The 27,725-nt window shown below is 40.2% G+C and overlaps 2 protein-coding genes and 1 long non-coding RNA gene across 3 annotated transcripts; 2 read left to right on the top strand and 1 right to left on the bottom strand.

Moving 5' to 3' along the window:
• Positions 1–1,947: 1,947 nt before the first annotated feature.
• LOC121674626 lies at positions 1,948–26,257 on the bottom strand. Its single transcript, XR_006019729.1, has 3 exons — positions 26,169–26,257; positions 16,927–16,936; positions 1,948–1,957 (listed from the first exon to the last, which is right to left on the bottom strand). It is a non-coding gene; the product is annotated as an uncharacterized LOC121674626 (long non-coding RNA).
• LOC121674625 (ovalbumin-like) lies at positions 3,504–10,008 on the top strand. The gene is made up of 8 exons (XM_042049126.1): positions 3,504–3,541; positions 4,959–5,142; positions 5,745–5,795; positions 6,366–6,494; positions 7,146–7,263; positions 7,933–8,075; positions 8,253–8,408; positions 9,505–10,008. Exons 2-8 carry the CDS (start codon positions 4,975–4,977, stop codon positions 9,898–9,900), a joined length of 1,161 nt encoding a protein of 386 aa, XP_041905060.1. The 5' UTR covers positions 3,504–3,541; positions 4,959–4,974; the 3' UTR covers positions 9,901–10,008.
• Positions 20,108–27,461, top strand: LOC121674622 (serpin B10-like). Its single transcript, XM_042049122.1, has 8 exons — positions 20,108–20,212; positions 21,308–21,479; positions 22,497–22,610; positions 24,205–24,339; positions 24,714–24,831; positions 25,200–25,342; positions 25,936–26,091; positions 26,898–27,461. The coding sequence occupies exons 2-8, from the start codon at positions 21,312–21,314 to the stop codon at positions 27,300–27,302; spliced, it is 1,239 nt and encodes a 412-aa protein (XP_041905056.1). The 5' UTR covers positions 20,108–20,212; positions 21,308–21,311; the 3' UTR covers positions 27,303–27,461.
• The last annotated feature ends 264 nt before the right edge of the window (positions 27,462–27,725 follow it).

The raw sequence follows: 27,725 nt of genomic DNA, 5'->3' as shown, positions 1-27,725 counted from the left end.
ACATAGTACCTGACAAGAGAAGGCACAGGCCTGAACTTGCCGAGTGTGTAGGTTGGCTCCCCATCCTGTGCTGTCCTGCACATTGCCTTGGGCTGCAGGATGACCTGTGTGTGCAATCAGAAGGGAGGAACCTGTAGGTAGCTCCCACTCAGCATGAGTGACTGCATCCTCTTTTCACGGCGATTCCAACAGCAGGGAACAAGTCTGTTGGTTTAGGGACAGCTCCACAATGAAATGCCTGGAAGAGGAAAGGGCAGCGGAGCTGTAGCTGCCCTCTTTCTTGGGACAAGCATTGTCAAATAAGGATGTGTGACTGAACTGTTCATACTGCTTTGCACAGCTGTGCTGGACAGGACAATTCATTGCCAGCTGTCCCAAGTAGTCTTCCAGGTGCAGGAAGGTTTGCTTACTCTCTCTAGACCCCATGTCAAGCAGACTGTACAAGACCTTTTAGTGTTGATGCTATGCTGATAGTCTGCTCTGATGCAGTTTTTCATTTGCTCTTGGGTATATTCTGTTGCTTAAAACTGGCTTTGCATTAACTCCTGGTCTGAGCACAGAAAACCACACCAGACCCCTCAGAAAGAGCACTGCTTGCCTTTATCATACATTATCACAGCAGAGCTTATTATCCTCCACACATTTGCTTATTGTGGGTGTGTTCTGAATCTGAAACTCCAATTCTTGGGAGAGAAAACACGATTTTTGTGTAACTTATGGAACAAAACTCTGCATTAAATGCAAACAACGCTGTTCTGCAGGTCTGGAACCAGGACACTATACAGAAGTCAAATTCACCAGGTATAAAAAACCACTGGGGTAATTTTTATTCTATTCTTTCAGTGTGATGATGTGAAAAAAATGATTACTGATAAAAGTGCAGCTTCTTCCTGAATCTGTTTGTAGGTCCTAAAATACAGGGTATATGTCATGAGCTGGACTTGTGATACAGGTCTGGACACTTCTGTAATTCATGTATGGCAGACCAGACTAAGGGAATGGGAATCACGGTTGTGTAGCACAGAGTCTTGAAGGACATTTGAAAAGCAGATTTCACTGAGTTAAATACCCTGACCAGCTCTTACATGCAGCAGTGGAAGACCAGTGTGGTAGAACTAAACCCTGATGAACACAAAGTGGTCCTGAACAAAAAAGGGATAAAGAGTGAAAATAGTGGCATAAATCTGAGATGCACTATAAACAATGTGAGAAAACAGCTTATTTGGTGAAGACACAGGTTTGAAGAATCAGAGTATGTCACATTGGAAGGAAACTATAAGGACATTGAGTTCAGCTCTCTGCTCCTTGCAGGACTTCCTATAAATAAACCATATGACTAAGAACATTGTCCAGACACTCACTGAACTCTGACATGCTGGGTGCTGTGACCACTTCCCTAAGGAGCCTGTTTCAGGGTGTGACTGACCACCCTCTGGATGAAGAACATTTTCCCAGTGTCCAGTCTAAGCTTCCCTTGATGCAGCTTCATTCCATTTCCTCGGGTCCCATCACAGGTCATCAGAGAGAGGAGATCAACACCTCCCCCTCCACTGCCCCCATCGAGGAAGTTGTAGGCTGAGATGAGATCACCTCTCAGCCTTCTCTTCTCCAAGCTGAACAAGCCAAATCACCTCAGACGATCCTTGTAAGTTTTGTCCTTAAGGCCTTTCACCATCTTTGTCACCACACTCGAGGTGAGGCCACATCAGTGCAGAGCAGAGTGGGAAAATCATAGAATCATAGAATGGTTTGGGTTTCAAGGGACATTAAAGATCCCCTCCAGGGTCAATCACCTCCCTCAACTATCTGGTGATGCTGTGCCTGATGCACCCCAGTATGTGGTTGGCCCTTTTGGCTACCAGGACACACTGTTGACTCATATTCAACTTGCCATCTACCCAAACCCACAGATCTCTCTATGGAGGGCTGTTCTTAACCTCTCATTCTCCAAGCTGCACTTGCAATGAGGATCAGCCCATCACAGATGGAGAATCTTGCAGTTACTTTTGTTAAATTAAATACATATGGTGACTGCTGAGCTCTCCAGTCTATCCACATCTCTTTTTGAGACCCTTGAGGGAGTCCACAGCTCCTCCTAGTTCAGCATCGCTGCCATATGCCCACTTTGGCACGTTCTCTTCATCTTTTTCATCATCAGCTTAGAAGGATAACTGATAATCATTATTTTGTGGGCACAAAGCTTAAAAGGAAAGCAACGTGTGATACATACCCTGTGACTTGAGGTCGAGGCACACCTCCCACTATTTAATATGTCAGGTTTTCTTCTGGCTGCCTAGCACTAGAAAGCACTTCTGCCTGTCCTGATGTCTGTGTTACCACCTCATGTCCTGAGCTACACACTGACAGGGAACAATTCATCAAGGGGAATGTAGATTTATGTGGCACATTTATTTTCACAAGAGAAAGCAGACTGAGGCAAAGAACACTGGACTGCCTAAACTTTTGGCAGCAGTACAGGAGCCTACTCTTCATATCAGAGATCACAGTTATGTCCCATATATTCTGAAGAATTATGTTGTACAGACTTTGGGATCTCCCTCCTCTCTTCCCCCATTTCCCCCCCCCCCGTTTTAGAAATCACACAGTGCTTTGCAGAGGTCAGAATGGTTTCGTAACTGTTTGTCCATTCTATTGTTTCAATACAGAACAATAGCTTTTGTAAGTGAAATGCTTTTATAACTGAAATATATTTGCTATTGTATATTATGATTGTCCCACAGACCATGAACACTCCTCTAGCTGGATTTCACCGTTCCTCCATCATCTGTCAGGCCATTGAGTTACTCATGGAAGATCTGAGAGATACAATGCAAGTGCATACACAAATACATTTGGAACTGACTGTTTTTTACTTTGTCTAATTATGGTCTGCTGTTAACCCCTGAGAATAAAACACTTCGCTATAAAACCACACTCATACAAAGAAAATGTTTCTTTTTTGACTTTCATCTCAATTGTTTTTGTCACATGCACCCTTTTTTATTTCCCCAGTTTTGTTAGTAGAATAAAAGGCTAGGTCCTGTTCTCCCTTCTATTCTGTCTAGCATGGCCGCATTTTGTACATTCAAAAAGGATCATCTGAAAGAGAGTTCTGGTCTATTACTACAACCATAATAGTAAACTGATTAATTACTGACATATTGACTAATAACTGCTAATTATGTGTGACATCACTAAGGTTTTCACATTTTTTGTTTTTACTGCCATCCCCCTATCTACTTGCAAATGAGGCATTATTTCCTGGCCTTTTCTCCAGCCCAATGGCCCTGATGTACTGGTGAAAAGCACTGTAATACAGAATAAAAAACTAATATTTGTTGTCCCTTTCATCGAACACGAACCCATTGAAGCAAAAAAGTGACCTAATACCATTAATTTATTTTTATGGTGTCAAAAGTCAAACTTCTGAAGGGCAACAATGGGTGGGTCACAACTCGGACTGTATAAATTCCCCAGGGCTCAGCCAGTATACCCACATACAGCTGGAAAGCTGTATTGTCTTTGGTGCTGAGGCTTGAAGGTAAGCATTTCTCTAGGAAAATTTACCTTTTCACTCTATTATTTCTTGTTTCTGACTAAACTTAAAAAGAGATAAGTTATTGGTTTTTGTTTGATATTTTTCAGGACAGAATATTTACGTGATATTCTCTACAAATATTACCTGTGTATATGCATTCTACACTATTTTATTATGTGGAAAATCTGAATATTTGTGGCTTTGGGGAGATTTTTAAGTTATTCTTTGTGGTTAAAATATTATTTTGTGCTCAAAACATGATTTTATTTCAGAGCATCTTATCCTCCCGTTCAGTATCTTTTAAGATTGATTTTGACAGACAAGTAATAAGTTTTCTTGCTTGACCTCTGGTTCAAAAGAGTGCATCGAGAGCAGAACTGTAGCGTTAAGTGAATTTGCTAAGTTTATTATAGTGTGAAATTTCTCTAAGAGTTGCATTCCTGAAAAATACGGTTGGTGAACACAAGACAATATGGAAAGGTGCATGGGTGGACAGATGTACAGTTTTTAAACAACTTATAAAGTTGGGAAAGTGAGAGAAATAAGTGTATGTCTGTATGTGTATATCGAAGAGGACAGTCACAAAACACTTTGGTGGAGCTTAACACTACAAAGAGAAACTTGAGAGCCCAGCATTTAGCTCCTACCTAGGGGGCTGGATTTTGAAAAACAGCAATTTAATTTATCAGACAGGTTATAATCTGAGAAAATAAAGCATAATTAAGCAAAGCAAGCTATATCTGAAAGCACAATACAATGAAACATGAATTTTGTGCATCAGTCTTGCTCCTAGACTAGGTGACTTTAGATGAATCGTATTGCCTATAGATGCTTCCATTACTAAAACAAGTGTAAAGCTATGGGCCTTTGAAGATCTACTGACAGTAAGTACTGTGCAACAAATAGATACTTTACTACATCTACTTACTTTTAAAAAATAAAAATGGCCACCCTCTGCTTTTACCTGTATCTGTCCAAACCTAGAGCAAGTATAATTTGCACTTAAATTTCCAGCTTTGCAAGTATATCAAAGAGATAATATTTACTTGTTTTCATCAAGCTACTATGAAGTACTTAGGAATTCTAGCTCTCAGTGAGTGAAAATAAGTACAGACAATTGTTGTTTGACTGCTTTGAAAAGGTAAACAGAAATCACACACAGATTCCAGACCTCTGAGGAACAGTTACAAAAAAGGTAAATGTATAGAAATGCAGAAGGAAACAGATTTGTGAAAACAGAGTTTCTAACATGCAAGAGAGGTGACATAGCAAAGGACATGTTAACACAGAATGATTTCCAAACTACTTGTTTATATTTTATTGCCTGAAAACTCCTATTAAAGTGTGTGTGCTGTGTGTGCTGTGTGTGCATGGTATTCCCACCATTACATTGTTATTGTATTTCTGCTCTTTGCTCCAGGCACTGCTGTTGCACAATGGGCTCCATCGGTCCAGTGAGCACGGAAGTTTGTTGTGACATATTCAGGGAGCTGAGAAGCCAGAGTGTCCAGGAGAATGTCTGCTACTCCCCTCTGCTCATCATTTCAACCCTGTCCATGGTCTACATAGGTGCCAAAGATAACACCAAGGCTCAGATAGAAAAGGTGAGACTACATTTAAGGATTTAAACCCTCCTGCTGCTCAGGATAATGTTGCTCGGAGGCTAAAAAATGTGTGGTGTCACACATGGTGACACAAAAGCTGTGGCCACCTCAAACTCCCATAGTGTTAAACAAATGCATCAGCCTGAAATCTTGAAACTGGATTTAAATTTTATCATTGTTAGCAGTAGAATTCTCAAAGATGAAAACACATTTGAGTGATCCTTTGTTTATATAAGGAAAGCAGACAAAATCTCTAGGGAAAGAGCCAAAACATATTCCCAGACTGCAAAGTGTTTCATGTGTTTCTTACAGCTCTCACTATCTTGAAAGAGAGTGGCTGGCTTGTTGCCTATAAGAAAGTTGGTATTATTGGTAGCACACAGTGGAGCTGAATCCTAGATGTTCAATAGAAAAAAGGATCATCTAAGCAGGCAACAGTAGGCATGGCTATTCAGAGATGGTACAGACAGATTGCACTTTTTGAGTCATGCAGCTTCTCTGTTAGTTGATAGGTTTGCTTCAAACATTATGTGTTAATCTCAGTTGCATAACCTTTCTGTTGTCATACCAGTTATTTCAACTACTGTTACTCTTAATTACAGGCTATCCACTTTGATAAAATCCCAGGATTTGGAGAGAGCACTGAATCTCAGGTACAGAAATAATTTCATCTCCCTCTCTATGTCAGCTTCTCCTGGGAGCAAAAACTATCAGATAAAGTAGTCTCTTAGCAGTTCCAATCCTACTCCAATGTGCAGCTAGCACTCCTCATCCAGCATTTGGGAAACACTTCATTCATAAGAATGGACAGGGGAGGAAGGTAAAAGAGGATTCAGAGCAAGCATAAAATGAAACCCATCACCATAATATTGGGCCAATAGGGGGAAATTGTAGATATTTGTATGATTAGGCAAAGTAGCTGGGTGCTACTGGTTAAACAGGACTGGTTGGGAACAAAGGAAAGCCTACGTGATCTGCTGGAGCTAGATTACCGTGGCAGGTAATTAAAAGCCCCCCCGCCCCCAAAAGGTGTGAGGAAATTACAGTAGAAAACCATCACCTAATTGTATATATTACAAAATTACTACATCAGCATAGGATGAACAGTTTTATAAGAAGAAGCATCTGAACTACTCTACTCTTTTCATATAGGATGTAATACCTCCTCATTATTAAAACCAGGATAAATCATCTATCTTTTTATTTGTATTCATGTCAATCAGTGCGGCACATCGGTGAGCATCCACACTTCACTTAAGGACATCTTCACCCAAATCACCAAACCAAGTGACAATTATTCGATCAGCATCGCCCGTAGACTTTATGCTGAAGAGAAATACCCAATCCTGCCGGTAAGTTGCTCTAAGATGTGATCTGAATGTCAAAGCTGTAATTTTCTGTAATGCAAAAAGCACTGTAAAAAGTCCAGGTTCTGCTAAAGAAATTTTCTTCCACATGGAATGATTCTCTCTATCACAGCCCTAAACCTTGGGAGCCTTGAGAGAAAATGTGACTAGCCAAAAAGATGTTTGTGCAAAGTACAATAAAGATCCAATCAGGTAAAGGTATAATTAATAAAGGTAATTTTTGTTGGCAAGAGATCAACTCTTTTCTCACCTTGCAAAACAAACCTGAAAAATAACTTCAGGTTCTCAAAAATATTGCAAGGTTTTCCATTGAAAGGAACATTTAATTTGAAATTAAAGGAAAATACCATTGCAAAAATTAAAATTTTAAATTGGGCAAAATGAAAAAAACCCCATACTTAACTGAAGTGAATGTTGGTTTTGGATCAAACTCAGTTCGGGAAAACATTGATTAAAATGTTAAAAATTGCTTGAAATTGTGCATGTGAAACCTTAAGATGCTTATAAACTAGCTTATGGTTTACTGATTAGCCTTAATAAGCATATTGCTCATATCTGTTAATTTCACTCTTGCCTTTTGCATTTGCAAAATGCTTTGACATTCTGATCTGAAAATAGCATGCTCTTTCTTTGCAGGAATACATACAATGTGTGAAGGAACTGTATAAAGGAGGTTTGGAATCTATCAGCTTTCAAACAGCTGCAGAAAAATCCAGAGAGCTCATAAATTCCTGGGTTGAAAGTCAGACAAATGGTAAGAGGAAGCCAACTATCAGCATAGGTATTTTCCCTTCTGCCACCATGTTTGAACAACATATGAGAACACTTAAGTCAGGTGCTGAAAAACCAAAGCCTTTCCCTCTGCTCCTTCTCCTGGATAATAGATAAGTTTCCAGATACAGAACTAGCATATAACAATTTTTTTTTCCTCAGACACACTCCTGTTAGAGGACTCTCTCTATCTGTAGAGGCTTTGTAGAAATGTAATACTTCCATTCCTGATAAAAGGGACAGTACTAAGATATGCTTTGTACACATTGATAAATTGTTTGACACCAATGTTTCAACTTTTGTTTGAAGCAAAAAGTATTAAATGTTTGGTTGGGAGACCATCCTGGGATAAAAGGTTCCAATGGTTCTTCCTGTTGTCACAAAATACACTCACTTTGTAACAAGTAAATCTCTGGCTCTTTTATCTCTCACTATAATTCTTTATAGGGAGAGAAACTACAGCCATTGTCAACGGCAGTAAGAAAATCAACCTTGGAACTACAAGATAACAGCTACAAAACCAGAATAATGTCCCTGCTACACCCTCCTTCCCACAAGTCCTGTACCCTCCATTTAATGTTGTAATTGCCAAGTCAGATGTGTTATACACAGATACATTATACATGTTCTTTCTTCCTATGCATTCTTGAAGGGACAATCAAAAATATCCTTCAACCAAGCTCCGTGAGTTCACAAACTGACATGGTCCTGGTCAGTGCCATTTACTTCAAAGGATTGTGGGAGAAAGCATTTAAGGAAGAAGACACCCAGACAATTCCTTTCAGAATTACTGAGGTATGTGGGCGTACAACACTTTAAAGGTGTCACCTTCTAGAATTTATGAAGGGAGTAGACAAGTTGTTGTACAATCTTCCTGAAAAAGAGCAATTATCAGCTTTAACCGTAAGTAGGCATTTCTACACTCTAGGAACAATCTTTGTGAGAACTGTATTGTTTTCTTCGGTTTTGCAGCAAGAAAGCAAACCTGTGCAGATGATGTCTCAGATTGGTACATTTAAAGTGGCAGAGATCCCTTCTGAGAAATGTAGGATCCTGGAGCTTCCATATGCCAGTGGGCGGCTGAGCCTGTGGGTGCTGTTGCCTGATGACATCTCTGGGCTGGAGCAGGTATGGCCCTGGCAGCTGGGTTTCAGAAAACTACAAACATGGTGAAATTTAGGTGCTGAAAAGCTCTTCACAACAAAGTTATCTTAAAGCACATCACCAGCACAGACCTGAATATTGGCAACATGGGATTGTTGCATAGAGGCATGCAGCTGTCTCAGTGGTCCTGCAAAAGTTTGTGCTGAGGATAGATTGCTAAGCAACTGCTTTAGTGGGTAAAATTTTTGTCACTGCAGAACAGATTCTTCTCAGATAAGAAGCTGCTACTCCAGCAGCTTGACCCCCACAGCTTTTATATCTCAATTCCTGCATCCTGAGGAGCTTCCTGAGAAGTTCATATTAGCTCGAGTATTTGTAATTATTGAATAGTTTGACAGCCTTCAACATGCTTCCTTCATACCTTCAAAAATTAAACTATCTAAAAATTGAATAGGAGGGGTACTGGAATGGTTAAAGCAATGTCAGAAAGTAAAACTTACATGACATGTTATTATTGATATGGACAGAATATGGGCATGGGATATTGTCATTGGCCGGAATGCAGTTTGAATAGGAACAGTTATGTTATAAATCAGCATTCATTGAAATGATTGCACACTAACTTAAAGAACCTAAATTATAAAAACAAAGAGTCATTTGAACACAGCTAGATTTCTTCAGTAGTAGCTGACAGCTCACTTATTACTGATGAAATTTAGCTGGGTTCAAATGCCTCTAGATACTGCAGGTATTGGTAATTGGTTACCATTAACATTTCCTTACTTGGAGGTCTTAAATGTAGATAGAGCTTACAATTCATAAGCACAGAATGATTTTGGAATATAGTTCTAAAGAAAAGAAGATAAATAGGCAAGATCTTTGGTGAAATTTGCTGAGTAGCCATCTAACTAAGACTATTAATTTGCAGTAAGCCTATTAAAGAAATAGGAAGCAGGACAGAGAAGAGAGAGTCATGGTTTGCTTTCCTCTTCTAGACACATGAATCTGTATATATCCTGAAAATACACCATGGCAAGAGCAGTCAGTTTAATGGTACTGCATTGCTACAAAAGAGGTTGTGCTCTCATCCCAAAGATCTAATTTGTTTGTTTCCTTGCAGCTTGAGACCGCAATCACCTTTGAAAATCTCAAGGAGTGGACCAGTTCTAGTAAGATGGAAGAGAGGAAGATTAGAGTTTATCTCCCCCGCATGAAGATTGAGGAAAAATATAACCTTACATCTGTCTTAAAATCCTTGGGTATCACTGACCTGTTCAGCTCATCAGCCAATCTCTCTGGCATCTCTTCAGCAGAGAGCCTGAAGGTGTCTGCAGCGTTCCATGAAGCATCTGTGGAAATCTATGAAGCAGGCAGTAAGGGAGTAGGCTCATCAGAAGCTGGGGTGGATGGCACAAGTGTCTCTGAAGAGATTAGGGCTGACCACCCTTTCCTCTTCTTGATCAAGCACAACCCAAGTGACAGCATCTTGTTCTTTGGCAGATGCTTTTCCCCTTAAAGAGAGGAAAGCTGAAAGAGTTTCTGTCCCTCACAGCAAGACCTAAAGTGCTGCAGTATCAAGTCTAAAAAGAAACACAGACTTTATCTTTCATCCATATTTTCTAAAGCCAGAAGGCTTTATTTAAAACAAAAAAAAGGTTAAGGCAGAGAAATTATGCCATGAAAACAGCCTTTGCCTTTCCTTTCTGCAGAGTATTATTATTTACTCATGGATGTTCAGGGATTAAAATTCTGACTTAAAGTAAGCATGGGCATTAACAGAGATGCTCCTGGTGCAATTTAACAACAATAGTGCCAAATCATCACACTGAAAAAACACAACACCTTTTTTTTTGAAAAAAAATGAGGTCTTCTAACTAAGCCAGGTTTCCCTATGGACAAATTTTATGGTGACTCCTCTGGAATAAGTCACTCAAAATTTCCTAGATTAAACTCTAAACTACCACCAACCATACCTACTCTGACAAAGCAATTGAGTTTTCTTTCTACTCCTGATACTGCAATGCTCTTCCTCACTTTCTAAAGATGCATTTTAGGAATTTTATAATTCATATTTCTTCTTAAGTCTTTGTGGCACAATCATCATGACCAAACATGGCAGGTTGCTATTCAAATTTTCTCCATATATCCCTGCATAAATGGGTCTTGTGGATGTACACTTTTGCTCCTTTAATCGTAATAAAAATTTATTTAAGCAAATGCATTTCATTTGGAGTATTTTAAGTACACCTAGGACAGGGTAATCCTGGTTATATGTACAAATCTGGGGCTTTGGGCAGATGGCAAGCTGGACATGAGTCAGCAGTGCCCTGGCAGCCAGTGGGGCCAACTGTGTCCTGGGGGGCATCAGGCACAGCATCGCCAGCCAGGCAAGGGAGGGGATTGTCTCACTCTGCTCTGCACTGGGGCAGCCTCACCTTGAGGCCTGGGGGCAGTTTTGGGCTCTACAATATAAGAAGAACATCACACTGCTGGAGTGTATACAGAGGAGGGTGACCAAAATGGTGAAAACTCTCAAGGGCAAAACTTACAAGGAGTGTCTGAGGTCACTTGGCTTGCTCTTCTTGGAGAAGAGAAGGTTGAGGGGTGACCTCATCACAGCCTACAACTTCCTCAGTGGGGCAGTGGAGGGCGAGGTGCTGTTCTCCTCTGTCTAGTGACCAGCAAGAGCATGAAGAAATGGAAAGAAGCTGTATCAGCTGTGAGGAACGATCACATTAGGAAAAGTTTCTTCATCCAGAGGGTTGGTCGCTGGAACAGGCTTTCCCAGGGATGTGGTCATTGTGCCATGTCTGTCAGAGTTCATGGAGTATCTGGACAATGCTCTTAGGCATATGGTTTATTTATAGATAGTTCTGTGAGGAGCAGGGAGTTGGACTCAGTGATCCTTATGGGTCCCTTCCAACTTGAAATACTCTATGTTTCTGTGATTCTTCTATTTGAGTTGGTGCAATGATTTCAGAGAAGTGAGAAATGAGAGTCTGTCTTAATTCTGGGTAAAGATGCAATATTGAGACCAATTTTCTTCCAGGAAGGGGCCAGCATGACCCTTACTCTCTTATTCATGCCATTCAAACTAGTCAGATACAACAATTCCTGCACAAACCATGATTCATCCAGTTTCTCTGAAACAGGAGTTGATAAGCAGTGTGGAAGGCAGCTGGATATGTGCAGAATCTACATGTCACTGAGATACAGCACTGCTGCAGAGAACACAGGAGAAAGGGAAATGTGAAGGTGGTTTTTACTTATCCTTATGGTGTGCTTACAAAGCTGTATGGGCTTTTATTCAGAAGCTAAAGAGAATAATCATGCTAGGAGATGGGATGTCTACGGCGAGTTACAGTTTTTCTCTGGATTTAGTTATTCATCTCTTTGTCACTGAAGAGAGAAAGGAAACAGAACTGTGAGGAACTGTCACAAAGAAGTACCAGGAAAGTAAAACAGAAAGATTTTGGGGAGTGCAGTTGCTGCAAGAAGGCTATGCTCTTTCCTGATTCCAGTAGGTACAGCATAGCACCAGTGCTGGGAGGACTGTGGTGGAATGCTTTTTCAGTTCCACCACACAATATTTGCTTGTTCTACTTGTTCTGGCTTCTCCTGCTCCATCCTCCAAAATAACACATACTTTGGTGGGACACAACTTGCTGGTAGCAAACACGGTCTTGCAAAAGAACAAAGATAACATGACACCACCTTCACGGGTGTGTAAATAGTTCAAATATGTTCCTTCACTTTCCTTTATCTTAGTTGATTGCTGATCAAGAGATAACAAATGGGGAAATTTATTGCAAGAGAGCTAACAACGTGTTTAGTATTGTCCTAGAGTTTCTGTTGATCTGGTCATGGAAATAGGGCACCTAAATTCTTAAGGACACTTAAATTACAGCAGATTTGTTCTATTCTTCTGCATTATTTCTGCATTATTTCCAGGTTGTTTTAGTTTTTATCAATTAAAACATACTTCTTCACAAACAGAAGAAATGAAGAAGTACATCTGCTCCTGTACATAGACAGATATTTTCAGTGCTACCTCCCGATTTCTGTTGACTTCAGCTGCCAGCACAGCAATGAGCAGTCATATTCTTGTCCTCAGCAGTCATTTCCTTAAAAGAAAAAACCCCATGTATTCCCAGTCCTGTTTTCAGAAACCATTTTGGAATTTGGCAAATCATACCCCCATTAAGGAATGGATGCTGAAGTCCTCAGATCCCTGGTAGAGAAACATTTGTTTGAATGCTAAAAATTTCAACAGCCTTCCACACCTCAGGTACTGTAGCTTCTGTAATAACAGGCACCCAAAGTACAGGCACCTAAAGGAAGAAGCCTGGATCTAGCCCCAAGCTGTGTGCCAGATATCAGACCTCCACCACTCAGCATGGAACAAGTCCTCTCCTTTGTGCCAAGAAATGAGGCTACAGCTTCTTCTCTCCATCCCCAAAGAAGCAAAATAGCACCATGTCTTAGAGACTTCAGCTTTCTGCTGCCTCATGAATTACAGGTGCATTATGCTCTTGTTTACCCACAGAATGTCCTTCAGCACAAGTATGGAAGAAGGCTCACACTCACAGATTTAGGATCTGTCATTAAAGTCTTTTATTGCTCTACCACCACACCCCACATACATTTGTAATTTCAAGCATGGAAAGAGAAAATTAATGCAAAGGATTACTGAGTTGTGCCAATACAAGACCACACTTGCTTGCTTTCTTGCGGTCTTACAATAGGAAGGTAATTCCATAGACATGACAGAATTACTGTTTATTCCAGGACTAATTGTTCTAATACATAAAAATGCAAGTAATATTGCTGGGTTGAACAAAGTCCGTTATTTGCAAAAGTTGGTCTCCTGAAGTTCACAGAGTTAGAGAGTAACTTGTGTTGGAATGGGCAGCTGACAGTCACCTGGTCTTAACTTCAAAAACACATCAGGGCCCTTCCCAGCCAAATGTTGCATATCTTTAAATTTGGAGAATCCACAATGTTAGGACTAATTTCATTTTAAATATCAATACAAATATTACTAATGTAGAAGCAGTGTAGACGATCTAGCCAGCTCAGCTTTCTCTCACCAAATGAGAGTTGGTCACACGTGAGAATGAGCCCCACCAGTCCCTTCATTTTGATTCTCCCATGCCCAGTCCACAAAGCTCTCACTGTTTTCCCTTACTTTTAAACCTCTTGGAGCCAATACAGAATTCCTCTGAAAATCCCAAGGAGTGTTTGGTCACCACGTGAACAACAAATTCCTAGGATGGTTAAAAAGGCTAAGGAACAAAAGGGAGATAATAGCTTCATGCTACACATTTTTAGTCCAGAAGCATAATTTATACTTTATCTACATTTTATTATATGGGAATATTATTGGGATATTGTTTGCACCTGGCCTCTCTTTCCTCACTGTTACAGTATTAAACATCACAAGAAAAAGAGTTTAATACCATATAGTCCAACTGTCTTGTGAAAGGAACAAACACTCTCAAATTGCATGCTAGTCTTAGGAAAAAAAGTATTCCAAACTAATTTCGTGCTCTTATTTCTTTAATTCATTTATCACTTACTTTTTCTAAATGCTAGCAATAGCATCCCACATCAGGGAAACAAAGAATTTCTATTAGTGGCACCTTTAGAGAACAGGAACAGTTTCCTGGAGGTGAGCATATCCTTACAAGGAAGGCTGACTTCTTAGTCACAGAGGTAAAATTCCAGTTTAATGGCTCTGATAAGAAGCTAATGTGGAGTGGGAGAATAGTGAGGTGCCAGTTGTTTTTGTAAGGAAGGGAATTACAGATTAAAGGGGGCAGAGGAGGAGCCATTGAACTTCACAAGGCTGTGTGCAGGAGCAGTTCCTCTTTTCCTCTTCCCTCTTTTCTCTTTCCTTCTGCCTCATCTCCCTTTGATATAGTTCATTAACTATCTTTCCCCAAGGCGCTGACTATCCCCACCCTCACCATGCCCTCCTTGTTCCTCCTTGCCCTTTAGCAATCTCTAGTCCTGTGGGCAGTGAGGGAAAAGGGCAGGGCTGGAGTCAAGACATGATTCTAAGAGGAGAAATGTCAGGGCAAGGAAGAAAGTGGGAGGACAGTTTACCCCTCCTACTGCCTGGAGGGACCATCTGCTATGAAATTATGCTGTGTCAGCTAGAGAGGCCAAGATGCATCTCGGCTGCATCTGCAGGAGGTGGGGGAGAGCCCATTCCTCCAGCCACAAACAGAGAGCAGTTGCTCTGCCTTTCCTTAGATGTCCTCTGGTAACTTTCCTTAGCCTGATGTTGCCTCTGTTCCACTGAATTCAAATCAGCCTTGACCTGTGTGTCGGTCTGTCTATGTTCCCAGTAAAGAAATTAGCAACCACAGGAGCAAGGCGTAATAAAAAGGATAAAGGTTATTAAGGAAGATAAAGCCGAAGGTCTAGAAAAGGAAGGAAGATAGACCAAGAAGAAAGAAAAGTCTGAAGCAGCTGAAAGGGACTACTGCACTAGGTTTAAACTACACAGAGATAGTTCTGCTTTTGGCTTTCAAAGAGCTAAAAGCCATAGATATTGGTCAAAAAGATAATGGAGCTATTAAGATCTCCTTACAGCTGAATCAAAAGAGTTTGGAAATGGTTTCGTAAAGAGCAGATGATCATCAGGATAGTTTAAAAGAAAGTCCTCAGTGCAATACCCTGCAAGTTCACACTTTTGCAGGTCTCACAAAAGTTTGAGGAACAAAATGAAAACCTTCCATCTTATTTTACCTGAGAGCAGAAATGAATATGAGATGATCTTGTCTTGTCATCTACCAAGTCATTAATTTCTACTTGGCTATGAAAAGCTTATTAACTTGAACCATGCAAGAGGATGTCGGGTCTCAAGAGACTCAGATCCTTTGTGCTACAGGCAGGGAATGTGAGAGATGGAAAGATGCAATGGCAAAGTCATTGATAAGTCATGTTCAAGTGATGCTCATGACACTCCAGCTCAGCCAAGGTCCTTGTCAGTCTAAAGGGGAAATTCCATTCCAAGCCCTCATTTTTGGGGTTACCCTCTTCCAGGACAAAGCATTACTGTTGCTGTATGTGCACTTAATCAGGTAGTTCAGATCAGTTCCAAGGTTAGCCTAAAAAGCATGCAACTATGAAGGGGCAGCAAGTGCCAAGCAGATCAGAGAATAGCTAAGATTTCCTGTACACCTCCTTAAGTGAGTATTGGGGAAATTCTCCTGCTGAAACTCCTGAAATCACCAACTGCCTTGGTTTCTTGGGAAACTCCTGGTCATTCCACAAAGCAAGAATATTTGCAATCAAGCTGAATGAAAAATAGAGCAAATGTTTAAATGACTTTCTTAAAAGACAGTCTTTCTGGTCTATCCAGCTCTGGCACATCAGCACAAGGCTCTGTTTTCAGATGGGCTCTTGTTTAGAAATGTGTTTTGAAGATAGTTGACTTGATATTCACATTCTTCATCCCGTAATGTGGCACATCCTTCACTATAGCACTGGAAGAGGAAGAAGGGATCAGCTTTGTGATTCAGTAGCTGTGCAGCTGACATACAGTTCCACCCTTTGAGAGATTTCTTTGGAAAAATGACAGGTTTCAGCTGAAGTGCATACAAGCCGCATATACGTCATTACTCATAATGCAGCACTGTGTATCATGACTGAGAAATTCAGGCCACTCTTCATATTTTTGATGTCATCTGTGACCTTCGATACTTTTAAAATGCTCCCCATCTGAGTCATTCAAAGGAAAACTGCACCCTTGGACATATGGAAACAGTATGCATATTCATTCACAGATAAACTGTCCCTTTTCAGATATGGAGATCAATCCTTTCTTAGAAGTGTTGAGCTTCTTACCAGAGCAGAATTTCTCAGGACAAATACTACCTTTATTAATTACAGTGTCTAAGCTAAAGCATATAGAAGTAATACTAAAGTATGAGGAATTCTGCTGGGACTGTCAAATTTTACCACACCTTTGCTTCTCCAGGTGTGGAAAAAAATGCCTCAATAATATTTATATAGGAACCTCACCACACCCTTTGGAAACTCATAAGGTTTTACATAGTGTTAGAGTATGTCAGCAAGGATTGCTTGGCAAGGGAAGGCTTGCAAATTTACTTGTAGGAGGTGCGCAACAGATCTCTATCTACTCAGTTTCAAAATAAAGACACGTGTATTATCAACCAAAACTTTAAAGGCAAGAAGGATACTCAAATAATTAATATCTCTTAAACTTAAAACCTGTTTGAGATTTCTGGTTGATTCAAACTTATCATCATACATAAAATTCCTTTACAGCACAACCCAAAATCTGTTATACTCAGTCTAGGTAATGCATATAGGTTTTTCAGTTGACAATGTTAGGAAAAATTCATGCCATACTCTCAATTACACTATGACAGAGGCATCACCCAGAAAAGAGCCCTCCTTAGCACAGAAAATGTTATGTTTCTAGTCATAGAATATGCCGAGGTGGAAGAGACCCATCAGGATCATTGAGTCCAACTCCTGGCCCTGAACAGGACACTCCAAGAGTCACATCATGTGCCCTGAGAGTGTTGTTCAAATGCTCTTTGAACTCAGACAGGCTTGGTGCTGTGACCACTTCCCTGGGGATCCTGTTCCAGTGCCCAACCACCCTCTGGGTGAAGAACCTTTTCCTGATATCCAGCCTAAATCTTCCTTGAGTCAGCTCCATGCTGTTTCCTCAAGTCCTGTCACTGGTCATGAGAGTGAAGAGATCAGTACTTGCACCTCCACTTCCCCTTGTGAGGATGTTGAAGATCACAATGAGGTCTCCCCTCAGTCTCCTCTTCAGGCTGAACAGACCAAGCGACCTCAGTCGCTCCTCATACGGATTTGCCTCCAGTCCCCTCACCACCCTCATGGCCCTCCTTTGGACACTCTCCAATAGCTCAATGTCTTTTTTATACTGTGGTTCCCAAATCGCACACGGTATTCAAGGTGAGGCCACGCCAATGCAGAATAGAGCGCTTATCACTCTTACTATTGTCTCATTTTCTATGCCCCCATCCTCCTTAGTTTTTGAATTTAAATCACAGAGAGATTAAAAAAAAAAAAAAATCACACCTACAAAGAGATTAAAATATTCTCAGATTTCAAAACCCTTCTCCTCCCCCTGCTCCTTGTATATCCTAAAATCCTTTTAAAACTTTGGGGACATTTAAATTCCTTTCATGTTTAAAATCTACTGGCCTGCTCTGGCTGAGTCAAAAACTTGAATAGAGTGCTCTGCTGGCTGAATCAGAAATTCTTCCCTGCCAAGTAAATAAACAGTGCTTTTACTTGTAAAAAACACTTGAGGATGTCAGGGAAACTGAAGAGCTTTCCTTCAAACACCACATTTTCTTCTGATCTACCTGAAATATAGAACACGTTAGTTCTGAATTAAATAAGATTTCCAAGAGCTATACAGAGTGGACAGCTAAAATAATCTACCAATGAGCATGAATACCAGCCATGGAAAGTTGTACCCTAAAAATACTGTGTCAGAGCAGAAGCTACCATTTTTCTGTGACAGCAAGTCTTTTTCTCAAGACCCTTAAGAACTTTCATAGGGCACTTTATAATGTTCTGTTCAGACATCAAACACATCATCTACTCCTGAACCCAGGCACTAATGAACAGAGCAACACACTGTGTAGGAAAGTCAAAATGACGTGTGCAAAGTTACACTGAAACTGGAGGAACACAAAATGCCTTTATATAGCTGAGATTTGGCCAGGGCACTGGTATCCTGCCAATATTTGTCCTAACCAAATGGAAACATGAATGACTGCAGTGAAAGGGACCACAGGTTTACTTCCCACAGGAAGAACACTATTAACACAAATATAAGTCTTCTAGTGTGCTACTGTGTTGACTTGGTAAGGAGTGGGAGTGAGAGTACCACTGCTACTGAGTCAGCAGTAGCACCATCCAATGAGCTGTGTCCTCCAGTGATGCTAATTTAAAGGGATATTAGAAAATATTATCAATCCATCACATTGATAAAGCATATTTTGTCTTCTGAGATGAGTATAATTTTAGTTACTCAGTGTTCTAAAAAGGTAGCTGTGAAACCTTGTGCAAAAGAACAAACCTCTCATTCAGCCTAACCCAGAATTTCTGTGTAAACAGAACACCCCAGTCACCTCTTGTAAGGCAGCAAGCAGTAGCACTAGCTAGCAAATTAAGTTCACCCCCGCTTTATAACCAGAAAATCCACAGCAATTGCTCTAAGGGATGAAGTCTTTTCAGGGTATCTATCACTCTTCAACAACAGGGCTAAATTTACAAGGATTGCTCAAATCATTTATGCTTTGGAAACCATTTAAGGCCAATGTAAACAGATTACAGCTTTCCCAGGTGCAATGGGAGCAATTAGTTCTGCAGTGAATATCTCTCCTACACTATGCTGCTCTCTGGAAAACAATATATACATCTAATTACAACTCACACTGAAACATGCCCCTTTTGCATAGCTACCATTTCAAAATACCTGAGGGGCAGGAAAACACCATCCAATTAAAGTAATGTGGCTCCTCACAGGTAGGAAAACAACTTCAGCAAAGCTTTCAATTCCCAAGTTACATTGATATAGAAGTTTCACTATTGTCAAGGGATCCTTTGCAGCTGTACCCTCCTACACCCCGCACCAAATTTTGCAGGCATTTCCATGGTTCATTCCTCATCATGAGATCCTTCATGAAAACCTCTGCCCTGCAACATAAGTCCATGTTAAATGTATGCTCACAGACAGCAGGTGAGAAGAAAGCTCTCCAAATGGAGTTTATGTGGAGGAAACAGACCTTGTGAGTGAGTTCTGCTCAGTGTTGGGGAGGTATCAAATTCCTATTCAGGTTTTCAGGGCAGAGGTATCAACAGCGTAGAGAGAAAAAATTAAATAAAGGGCAAGGCAGGATTTTACAGGGTGTTTCAGTTAGGGGTCAGAGTGGGGATGGACAGATACAGGAAGGGCTACAGAAGCAGGGACAGCATGATTGCAAGGAAAACCAGGGAAAGATGTATTTTAGTAGTCCAGGAAAGAAGAAAAAGAGGATTTGACAGAATATTCATTTCTGGAATGGAAAATAAAGAATAGATCTCTGATGTGCTACATGGGTCAAACAGCTTCCAGACTGGGTGGGGAAACAGAAATGAAATCTAATCTAAGACCTACACGAAGTTCAAGTGATTTTGCCCACTGTTAATACAAGCAAGGGTCTGGTGCCTGTCTCTAAACCTTCCCATCTCACAGTTACAGTTTCCCTGGCTGTACAGTCTTAGAATCCTTCAAGATTAACAAACCCCATTTTTCTAAAACAGAAACCCACCAGGAATGACAAATTCTTTCTCAGAAGGAAGCGGGCAATAGAAAAAACTCACACACAAGAAGTCACTTTCCTTTTTTTCTGTCTGTTTCTAAGAGATAAATTCTGTTAGAAAAACCATAAAAGAAGTAGGTCAGCGACTGCCTTTTTTTAAACTCTCCAAACCACAAAAGAAAGATTGTTCAAAGTAGTGTGGATTCAAGTTGTTACTAGCCTGTTGCCACAAAAGTGTTTACAGAAATACTTAAGCAGTCAGTTTTGTAAAGCTCTTGTATGGTATCATTCTTACCATCATTTCACATCTTATTCTGAGGTGATTCAGTTCTTCCACAGGGATGTGGCCTCCAGGGCATATTACATTGCAGAATTATGAGTCATAAGAACCTTTGCAGAACAGGCCAGGCACACTATAAATTCATCCTACCCTTCATGTGAGCTGCAGAAACCTTGGAGACACCCAGAGCAGCAGTGTTTCTCCCTGCACAAAATAAGGTACTGTAATGATTTCTGGACACTATTTATTTCACTTGTTCTTGACTGTTGTTGCTTTGTTGACAAATGCATAGGAAAAAAGGAAGCAGGTATTTGAACTGGAAACAACTAATGCTTGGAAAAGTAATTAACTAAGATTACACAGGCACAGTCTAGAAGATGAAGGTCTTAAAAACATACAGGAAGAGCAACTTATTGTTCAGAGTTCTGTAATTTCTAGAGCTCACTGACTAGCATATATATCATAGCAGACTAAGAACCGCTGTGTTTCTTAAGTCAGCTAATTTGTTCTTGTACTCTTTAGTCCCTAGAATTATCAGTTTAGCTCCTGGTTTGCAAGTTACTAGGGTCAAAAACTATCTTTTATTCTAAGGCCATCCTATACCAACTGAAATACTCTTAGTCCCTGACTAGAACCCTCAGCTAAACCTTCAAGGCAAATGATAAATAGCAGCCCTTGTGGTCTGTTGAATATGGAAAGCTTGTATTGCAGAAGAACTGGGAAGCTAGGATCTGGGCTGGTGCTGTAAGACAGGGTTTCAGAACATTTTTAAAAGTCAGAAAGGTAATTCAGCATGCTTAGCATGCAATAGTTGGGGCAGTGCTTGCTCAAGTAGAGGAAGGAGTGTTTTGTCTTGACTTAAAGGAATACTTTGACTGCTATTGTTACCAGAGTCTTGGTTCACTACAGAGATGAGCATCAAAAGGCTCTTGAACAAATTGAAGCATAACATTTTTCATAAGAGACAGTTTCTCAATAGTCGCTACAGCCGGCTTTGCTGAATAATGCTATCAACTGTCACTCCAAGATGCTGTAAAGGGCAGTGCAATAAATTTCCTGGTGAACAAATATGAAACACAGCTAGAGGCTGGTTCATCCCTAAAAATGATAGCTAGTGCCATCAGTGAAACAGGACATGCTAAACTTTATGTGACTTTATAATAGTTAACGCTCCTCATTCTTCATATAGGCAGTTTTAGAAAGTCTTTAAATCACAAAAAAGTTCCAACAGTGAAGAGGAACTTCTAAACAAATAGCAATCATAGTTATTGTTTCATTAATAGCATATTTTCTCCCTTTCTGTGCCACTTCAGGACAATGGATGCATTGAATAAAGCAAACACAAGCTTTGCTCTCGACTTTTTCAAACAGCAATGTCAGGAAGATGGTGACAAGAATATATTGTTCTCTCCTTGGAGTATTTCATCTGCCCTGGCTACTGTTTATTTGGGAGCCAAAGGTAACACTGCAGATCAGATGGCAAAGGTGAGTCTAGGCTTCAAAAAGTAGCTGTCTGAAAGAGTTGATCTCTTGGACTAATGTCCTCCATGCCAGAAATTTGCTGTGATGGAACAGAGGAAAGCCATATTATGTATAGAGTTTTGAGGACTCTCCCCTAAAGTTATTTTAAATTTTACGCTTTGCTAAACATAAATCCACATCTACAAGATTAGAGAAAAACCACATTGAGACTACAACCCTTTCTTTGGGGTATGTATTTTACAGGCAAAATTACTGACTGAAATTGTCATGTCACACTTGTTCAAAGCTCGTGGTGTTGTCAGGGGACAGTGAGAACAGCCCCAATGCATGGTTACCAAACACCTAATGAAGGTACCTGGCTCCTGTTGTAGGAGGGGAGGTTTGTGAGTTTGCATCTGCTAAGGCAGAAGTTGTCCCACATGCTAAGGCAGTGACCTAACTCCTGATTTACAGGACAAAAGAGACCCAGTAGGGTAGAAAAGGAGTGATCTTCTGTTAGGATGAAGGGAAAACAAAACAAAACAAAGGGCACAGCTCTTCTGAAAACTGTTCCAAGGTTGGTTGCACCCCTCTGTTGCCTGGGTAGTGAACAAGCCCAGAGAAAGGGATTTAAGGCATGGAACTGCCTGCACAATTTTTCAGGCTTTCTGACACATAGCAGAGCTCCATTTAGATTTCTGCTTTGGTAGACTCCATCCGGAGGTGATTGGCTCTTTCCAGGTATTAACTGGTCATCCCAGAGCATAACTTAAAGCAGGCAGACTCCTCAATGAAGGCCACGTACATAAGAGTTTTTCCCTGCAGCCCTCAGCTTAGTTTGCAGAAGCCATTTTGTACACATGGGCATCAGGACCTAACCAAAGATTTCATATTCAGTAAGGACTGGACACAAGAACAAAATCTGAGCCAGACTCTCCTCATTACCAGTCCCCATGACATCACTGAAAAACGTCACTGAAAAATGTCACTGAAATAGCAAATTTTTTATTGTTACATTTATTATTTCTTTTCCTACTACAGGTACTTCACTTTAACAAAGCTGAAGGAGCCAAAAATGTCACCACAACCATAAGAATGCATGTCTACTCCAGAACAGAAGAGAGTCTATCAAATCGACGTGCATGTTTCCAGAAGGTATGTCACCCAAGCTGGTGATCAAGCTATGGGCATGGTCACATCTTCTCCTGCTTGTGTTTTCCTTCCACATTTACATTTGCTTATGTTTGTCTTTCTCAGATTTCGTGTACACAATTAATTGGTGCAGCATTCTGTGATACCTTCACCTAATGCAACACTTATTACGTGCTTCTCCCTTTTACACAGAATTGCACAATCTAACCTCAGATTTGCAAAATTTAACATTTGATGCTCAATTGATCTCTTGATCTATTTCTTTTAGCTCTGAGGATAGATTTCTTTCTCAGACTATTACTATACAAAAGCTAGCACAGTTCTTACCTCAGAAACCTAATGCCAAGAAAAGAGTTGCTCTTCCATATATTTGATTACAGCATCATGACAACAAAAACCAGAACATTAACTTTTCCTGGTGACCTATGCATGATATGTTTCAGAAATTAGTCTCCATTTCAATCAAGAAGTTAACAACATAAATCTATGCCTTGGAATTTCCCAAAGTAGACCAGTTGCCCACAATAAATCTTAGAGAAATGGGAATCATTACATTCCTGAGCTAAATCTTTGCCATACTGGCAGGCGTCTTGTCCCAACGTATACATAATCTAACATAGCAGAAAAATACAGAAAAGCAAATGGAATTCCTCTGAGTTGATAGTTTTCCTCACTGACAATTCAAACATGGTGATGTCAAACTCTTCTGCCTGCTCTTTTCAATCATCCTTATTCTTTAGGGGGGTGAGCTGCTTCCCTGCAGTCTGCCCACAAAACCCCAACTGCTGCTAGTTTTGATGAATGGATCTGCATCCCACAGCCAAATCCCATGTTGGGAAGATTTATTTTAGGTTTTATGTCAACATCTCATTTGCACTGCATGAACAGGAGAGGGATTGCTCCTCATGAGTAACGCTTGCCCGAACTGTAAGAATTACAGAGTGCTATGGGTTCTAACACTCTGAAGATTTAAGGGTCTGTTCGTGCCTCTGATTCTGATATAACTGTGACGTGAATACAGCACAGGCACAGACTTTTAGTTTACTAATTCAGAGCTTCTTCCTTGAGCTCATTGGAGAGTCTGAGCCCACATCCATTTAATCCTGTCACTTCAATATAAAGAATTTACTGCAATTACTGAAACATTAAAAAAAAATGAACCACAAAATACTAAGAGAGAGATTAAGAAATTCAGAGGCAAACCTTCCATGTAACACTTCAGACTTTCATAAATTAAGGGAGCAATAGAGCCAAATCTTTGTGCATTGTGTAAGAATTACTCTCTGACTCTCATTTTCTGAATATCCAAAGTTTCACAATCTCCACTTACAAACCCTCAAATATTTTACATAGTTCAGGCTCTTAACACTTGCATTCCAAGATGCCCACAGTGTCTATGCCGCATCTGCAAATTCTAATACTTTAAAATGATTCTTTTAATAGCTGTCCAGTTTAGAGCACTTCTTCTGTTGTAATAAAGGTAACAGATCACCTGAAGAGAAATAATTTATTTGGATTTGTGTGAAGGAAAAAACTGAGATTTTTATACAACAGATGAAAAATGTCCTCTTTTTTTTTTTTTTTCTCTTTCTTCAAGACAGAAGTTGGCAAATCAGACAATATCCATACTGGATTTAAAGCACTCAGCTTTGAAATCAACCAACCCACTAAAAATTACCTGCTTAAAAGTGTCAGCCAGTTATATGGAGAAAAATCATTGCCTTTCAGTAAGGTAAGACTTTTATTCAGATTATGCAGTGTCATTTAATCTTCATGATCTACCTATGGCAACATAAGCCATATACTTTTAAATATTTTCACTACATTTGCAAATTATGCTATTATCCTTAATGTGAATACTTTCTAGGATACTTTTCCTTAGACTTTGGGCATAAAATTTTAGTTTTTTTGGATGTGTACCTAATCTCACAGTGATTTTTATATGTAGTTAGATGAGAATGTTTAAATTGAGTGTTTCCATTAAAAAATACTTTGTTCCTTTGAGAAAACACTGTGCTTGTGTCCACATAATTTTTATCTCTTGCTGTAGTAGTACTCATATTGGCAGGCAACAAACCTAAGTCAGGTGTCTCTCTTGCACTGCAGGAATACTTACTGTTAGCCAAGAGATATTACAGTGCAGAGCCACAGTCAGTCGACTTTGTGGGAGCAGCAGATGAAATCAGGAGAGACATCAATTCCAGTGTGGAACAACAGACTGAAGGTAAGTTCCAGCCTCTCCTCTCCAAATCAAAAAGAAGCCATTTTAGCTTCTCTGTACCCATGGGACGCATGGCAGGTAAACAATTCACCTCAGAAAGGTAAATCAGACTTTTCTAAATTACTCATCTACTGACAAACTCTTACTGAAATTAGTGTCCTCCATCTCAATGTATGAGGAATATGGCTTATTCTTCTTTGTGTAAATCAAGATTACCCCAGTAACTACATATTTGCGAGGAATCTCAAGACAGATGGGTGCTATGGCAGCACTTAAAATTTCCATGGTTTATATCCCCAAAAACTGTGCCAGCACTTAGACTGAAACAATGAAACTGCACAGATGTGTGAATGTCCCTCTGTTTTCTCTAGGTAAAATCCAAAATCTGCTGCCTCCTGGATCTGTAGATTCACTCACGAGGCTAGTCCTGATAAATGCACTCTACTTCAAAGGAAACTGGGCAACAAAGTTTGAAGCTGAAGCTACCAGGCAGAGACCTTTCAGAATAAACATGGTATGGCAATATACTGCCCTATTTCCTACACTGCAGGTGGAAAAACCTGAAAAAGATGGGGGGGGGGCGGGGGGAGTCAGGTGGTAGAAATCCTGTCACCCTTTAAATCCATGTGGCATGATAGTTATTTCATTTAAAGCATACACTGTACTTTCTTCACCACACCTTCAGCACTAAGACTGCACACACATACCTGGCCCTGAGCCACAAGTAAGTTGTCAGAAGCTGACTTCAAACAAGCTTCCATTCTCTGAAGGCAGGAAAAACAAAGAGGTGAACAAAACTGAATGGGTTAGTTTTTTACATTTTCACTTTTAACCATTCAACAAATCAGAGTGGCATAGAGTTTCCTATAATTGGTGTCATCTGAGACAGCTCAGACAGCATGCCATGCCTCCCAGTTCTTTTCCAGAAAACCAGGGGTCCTCTGAAGATCCTGTGTTCTGTGTCCTGCCCATAAGGATGTCTCAGACACATTGGGCAGTTTGTAGAGGACTTATTGTATTTACAATAAACATGCACTGTGCTACTTTAACTCAGTCCTTTTACTGTTCAGAGTACAAATGTAAAACATTTGATTTGATTTGTTGCAGCATACAACTAAACCAGTGCCCATGATGTACCTGAGAGATAAGTTTAACTTAAACTACATAGAATCAGTTCAGGCTGATGTTCTTGAGCTTCCATACGTCAACAATGACCTCAGCATGTTTATCCTGCTACCGAGTGACATCGCTGGCTTACAAAAGGTAAAAAACCTGAGAATCATGCAAAAAAGTAAGAGTGACATTATTTACTTACTTTATGCATGTGTGAGGTAAAATACCAAGGAGGAGGTAGGTAATGGAAGGATCAGGCTCAAGGTAACACAAATCCCAAATCTGGTTTACTACTGTGAGCTTGAAGCTCTTGGAGCTCAGAATATATTTCTTAGTCTTGGAAGCTAGCATGTCTGTGGTTTCTAATGTTGATCAGTCCCGGAAACAGGTAACCCAAACCCCATAAGATTGCTCCTTTTCCAGCCAAACAAAAAGGAGGACAGAAAACCAGCACTGCTGAGATCCACTGTCTGCACCAATTTGGACAGATGTGATTTCATTCCAAAAAAACCCCACCAAAAATTGGGCAGCCTCTGTTATGTTCAGACCTAGGTGGACACTGCCACCTTCTGTAAAAAGTGCCTGATTCTGCCTTTGGATAACAAACCCTTAAGAAATTGTCATTTATAAGGTGTGTGTCTTTGGGGGGGAAGCTCTTTTCAGTAAATTCTAAAATGTGGGGAAAACAGCCCTGGGACCAGAGAACCAACTAGACTATTGTAGCTCTGCTATATTCCCTGACAGTTACTGGGAACAGTTCAAATACTGCATTGATATACAATAGAAAAACATTCTCCTTTAGTCAAAAAGATCTCCAAACTGTTTCATTACTGTTTTTCTTGTACTCTTACAAGCTCTTGGAAAGTTCTGCATTTAAGAAAAGAGAAGAAATAGCCCTTGGGGCACAGGTTTTTGAACATTTTTTAATTTTCTAATTTTCTTTTTACTAACTGCAGCTAGAAAGAGAATTGACCTTTGAAAACTTGTCTGCATGGACCAATCCAGAACTAATGGAGAAAATGAACATGGAAGTTTATCTGCCCAGGTTCACGTTAGAAGAGAAATATGACCTCAAATCTACTTTGAGCAGGATGGGCATACAAGATGCCTTCACAGAAGGTCAAGCTGATTTCACAGCAATGTCCAAGACTGGTGATCTGTTTTTGTCACAAGTTTTTCACAAGTGTTACCTGGAAGTCAATGAAGAAGGCACAGAGGCAGCAGCTGCCAGTTCAGCAACACTGGCATCACGAAGTCTTGGTGCTACTGTTATCTTTGTGGCAGATCACCCTTTCCTCTTCTTTATCAGGCACAACAAGACCAAGACTATCCTCTTCTTGGGAAGGTTTTCTTCCCCGTAGAAACTCGATTACTAAACAGGTTATTGCAACAACAACAATGAACTAAATACACACCACAAGGAGCATCTCAATAGTCTGTGCACTTCTTAATTTTCCTGTACTGTTGACAAATCTCTCAATGTTAGAAGAGAGTATTTATTAAAAATAACCTCAAATTCATGCCTCTGGGTCATTTTCCTAGCCAAAGAACCCCAAAATGCTAGCACTACACTGCAAGTACCCAACTGTGTAAAGAACAACATTACTGTGTCTTTTCAGCACTTTCTGAACCAGAGCATCCACAATTCAGAACAGACTGCACTGATCATTTTAAATATACTTGTTTTGGTACCTAAGAAGCAAAGAAACAGGAAAATCTCCCTGCTCTTGTTGCTGCCTCTCGATTGTTTCAGCTCATGCTGATGCTCCCCAGGAAGGCTACCT

This window comes from Corvus kubaryi, unplaced genomic scaffold (assembly GCF_017639235.1).
Source record: "Corvus kubaryi isolate FWS band 111438036 unplaced genomic scaffold, C.kubaryi_AGA036_p1.0 69, whole genome shotgun sequence".
Lineage (NCBI taxonomy): Eukaryota > Metazoa > Chordata > Aves > Passeriformes > Corvidae > Corvus > Corvus kubaryi.
Note: the sequence above shows the minus strand (reverse complement) of the source record. Positions and strands in the feature narration are given on the sequence as shown.